We start from the raw sequence: 4,146 nt of genomic DNA on the forward strand, positions 1-4,146 counted from the left end.
ATTCTCAATAGATGTTAGATTGGAAAAATTGGATTGATTAATTATTAACAAAATTGATTAATCAGTTCTTTGGATTTGAATCTACCGAACTCATCGACTAAAAGAAAAAAAAAAAAAACTGTGCAAGAACACAAATTGCCTACCCAAGAACTTGCACAAATTGCAAAAAGCATTAAAAAAAATTGAAATAAAAATTGTGTTCATGCCAATTTTCAATCACATTAAAATGCTAAAGAACACAAATCAGATTGCAAAAGAATACAAATCAGCATGAAAAAATCTGAACATTCAGTAAAATTGTGTTCAACTTTTTTTTTCTTTTTCTTTTAAATAATCTTTAAATTGTTTAACCAAAAATCAAAATCCGAATGGAATACAAACCTAAATCAACAATCCAACATGAAATTCATGCTTTGATACCACTTGTTATAAGATCATTTATGCCAAAACATACCGGATTCCATTGTAAAATTGATGATAGCTTCAAGATGGATGACTATGGTCTTTCTCAACCAAAACTCCAAATGTCCTTAGTGAGATCTCTCTCTAGATGGGATTCAAGAAAGACTGTTTTGGTATATTGGGGACCATAGTCTTAAGGTCTCTTTATATATTAGTTCAATCAGGGTTCCCATTAAACTCTAATTAACTAGGAATATGTTTTTACCCATTAAGTCCATACTCAATTAGGAATCTAGGGTTTTAATTAATTAGATCACATAATAGGGCACAATCTAATAAAAAAACCCAATATGATAAATTATTAATCTACATACATAGCTCATACTTTAATTAAACATATTATTATTTAAATATGTCTAACAGTCACATCAAATAAGTCGTGTACGCGATACACGATGTTGGTTGTATGTGAGAAGAATCGCATACGGAGCACACTATTCATTAGTTTAGTGGTGAACGTAGTATACGATTTAACTATATCATGGTCCATGTACAAGATTTTCCTATCATGTTTTTATCAATATTTTGGCATGTATCCTAGATTTGTTTTTATTTATTTAAACTACATTATTAAAAAAAAAAAAAATTCCCGTTTATGCAACTAACCATTTTTTTCCTTTATACCGTCTCTTTGGAAGAGTTATTTTTAATTAATTTTTAAACAGAACAAAGCCAAATAATTTTTCATCCTCAACGTTGAAATATCACTAATAAAGCCAATCGAAAGTGAAGGTTAATTATTATTGTTATAATCATTTGAAGGAAAAAGTGGAAGATTTTAAAATTAATGCTTAAGCATTCTATTTAAGTGATGAGACGATTATTATTCAATGATCAAACGACAAATTTTGGAAAACAAAATGAAGTAAACGAAACCTTTTTAATAAAGATCCAACAAGAAGACAAAATATGAAAACGAAATTCAGAACTATGATCATTTGCTCCTATTTTATTATTTAGCTGTCACTTACTTTATATTTAGACTTTGATTGCGTGTGTATTTCTAAATCCACTTTAATTGTTAGCTTTTCTAAAATAATCTTATTAAAACTATTGAAGAAATTTTTGGGAGTAATACACAATTTGAATTTAGTTGCTATCAACGCCATTTTAGTGCTAATCAAGATATTGTAATTGCATTATAAAGTTAGTTTTCTAATGATCCTGACGGTATAGATTTTTTAAACCGCATTAACGTTAAACAAATACAGTATAATTAATTGAAAAGTCATTAATTGATTTTAACACAAGTTAGGAGATAGACTAAAGAGTGATAAAATAAATTAGAACATTCAATTTACCCATTCTTTTTAGTATGTATCAAGTTTTTAACTAAATCCAATTTCTAGTCCAAACAAAATTCTCATTCATTTTTTCCGTTTCTCTATAATTAATTAAGTAGAAAATATCTACCAATCTTTTAGTTTATAAGATTTAACAGAGTCATTATTAAAGTTGAGAATGAAACATTTAAAATTAAAAAAGATAAGAAACAAACTTCAAACAATGGAATTTAGAACTTAGAACTGGCAATATGACTACTCATACCCTTGCAACGACTGAGACCAATGAGGGTTCAAAAGACTTTTGGATTAATTAGTTGTTTCATTTGTTTGGTAGTAAGACATTGTTTGTATTAAATTTGTTCTTGGTTTAATATATCTATTTTTAGAAAAATAAAAATCAAATCATAGAGTTGGTGTCATTTCTTTTTCAATCGTGTAAATATGTACGTATTCATAATGCACCTAAATTAAAGACTTAGAAAGACTAGGTTTAAAATTAGAATAAAGTAAATAGAAAGTTAAAGTTGAAAGGAAGCAACTTTGCTGAAAAGTTCATAAGAATGGTGACAAGATAGATTCCGAGGAAAAGGAAAAACAGAGAATTTGAAAATTGAATGAAAGAGAAAGGTCTGATGGAAAATCACACTCTCCAACGCCATGAACAAACAAGAACAAATCCATCACACATAAACCCACCTGTTAAACCCATGAACAATCAGGACCCACCACTTCTAATTTCCAATTTCCATTCTTCTTCGTGTCTTTCTCTAATTTTGCATGCCTCTGCTCTCACCGCCCACAATTCTTCTTCCATTTCCCCCATTTTCAGTCTCTTTTAATCCAAACTCATTTCTCGTTCAACCAATTTTAGCTTCCTTTCTCCATGGCTGCCTCATTGACCTCCAATCTTCTCCTGTTGCTCCTTCTGTTTCTTGCTTACGGCGGCGCCAATGCCTCGCCATGGGACCGGTGGGAGAGAACCATCCGAATGCCGACTGAGAAGGAGGAACTGGGTGGTGGTGGTGACGATGATGATGATCAAAAAGTGGGTACCAGATGGGCAGTTCTTGTAGCTGGTTCTTCTGGGTTTGGGAATTACAGGCATCAGGTATTTGAAATTTGAAAGTAATTTGTGTAAATTAGAATTAGAAATTGATTGATTTTGTGGGGTTTTTTTTTCTTTATTATTATTATTTTTATTTTTATGGGAATAGGCGGATATCTGCCATGCTTATCAACTGTTAAAGAAAGGAGGATTGAAGGATGAGAATATTGTGGTGTTTATGTATGATGATATAGCTTCAAATGTGTTGAATCCAAGGCCTGGAATCATCATCAACCACCCACAAGGAGAGGATGTTTATGCCGGAGTCCCCAAGGTATGTTTAGGAATTTTAAGGCAAATAGCAAAAGTAGCCACAAAAGTTTATAGCCAGATTGAATAAGAGTGTAGAATTCATGGAAATGAACTGATGTTGGTAAAATTTGATGAGACTTCTCTGTTTATATACCAAAAAGCTTAAATGGATAGATAATGGTGAATTTAACGCTTTGTTCATATTCATTATACTGTATAGGATTACACTGGGGAGCATGTGACTGCTCAGAATCTGTATGCTGTGCTTCTGGGAAATAAAACTGCTGTTAATGGAGGGAGTGGGAAAGTTGTGGACAGCAAACCAAATGACAGGATTTTTGTTTACTATTCTGACCATGGAGGCCCTGGAGTACTTGGTTTGTTTTCAAGAACAAGACTAGTTGAATTGATTTCATTTGAATTTTGTTGAACTAAGCTAGTACATATACTGTTTTCCAGGCATGCCCAACTTGCCTTTTGTCTATGCCATGGACTTTATTGAAGTTTTAAAGAAGAAACATGCTGCTAAGGGATACAAAGAGATGGTAAAGGAAGAGAGAGAGAGAGAGATCAAATTTCTAAGCACTGTGAAAAACTTTTGTAATGTTGCATTTTGTAGGTTATCTATGTAGAAGCATGTGAGAGTGGGAGTATTTTCGAGGGCATAATGCCAAAGGATCTGAATATTTATGTAACCACAGCCTCAAATGCTCAAGAGAGTAGCTTTGGAACTTACTGCCCAGGAATGCAACCGGCACCGCCACCGGAGTACATGACATGTTTAGGAGACTTGTATAGTGTTGCCTGGATGGAAGATAGGTAAAGAAAAGAAAACCTCAATAGCCAATCAAATTTTCAATGAATAACACAAAATCATTCAACTTTTAACATTTACTCGTCTATTCCCAGTGAGACTCACAATCTGAAGAGAGAAACAATAGACCAACAATACCAAACTGTAATGGTTCTTTCTCTGCCACTCAATTACAATTTCTCCTCATTATAATCAACACCCAAAACTTCAGTTTATCAATCTTCAAC

The 4,146-nt window shown here is 32.3% G+C and overlaps 1 protein-coding gene across 1 annotated transcript; it reads left to right on the forward strand.

The window, feature by feature from the left end:
- Window positions 1-2,485: 2,485 nt before the first annotated feature.
- LOC150029949 (vacuolar-processing enzyme-like) lies at window positions 2,486-4,131 on the forward strand. The gene is made up of 6 exons (XM_090310228.1): window positions 2,486-2,856; window positions 2,963-3,127; window positions 3,326-3,482; window positions 3,565-3,650; window positions 3,725-3,924; window positions 4,015-4,131. The coding sequence occupies exons 1-6, from the start codon at window positions 2,632-2,634 to the stop codon at window positions 4,109-4,111; spliced, it is 930 nt and encodes a 309-aa protein (XP_090166354.1). The 5' UTR covers window positions 2,486-2,631; the 3' UTR covers window positions 4,112-4,131.
- The last annotated feature ends 15 nt before the right edge of the window (window positions 4,132-4,146 follow it).

The sequence above is a fragment of the Benincasa hispida genome, unplaced genomic scaffold, assembly GCF_027475165.1.
Source record: "Benincasa hispida cultivar pf3 unplaced genomic scaffold, pf3_genome.v1.1 HicScf777, whole genome shotgun sequence".
Lineage (NCBI taxonomy): Eukaryota > Viridiplantae > Streptophyta > Magnoliopsida > Cucurbitales > Cucurbitaceae > Benincasa > Benincasa hispida.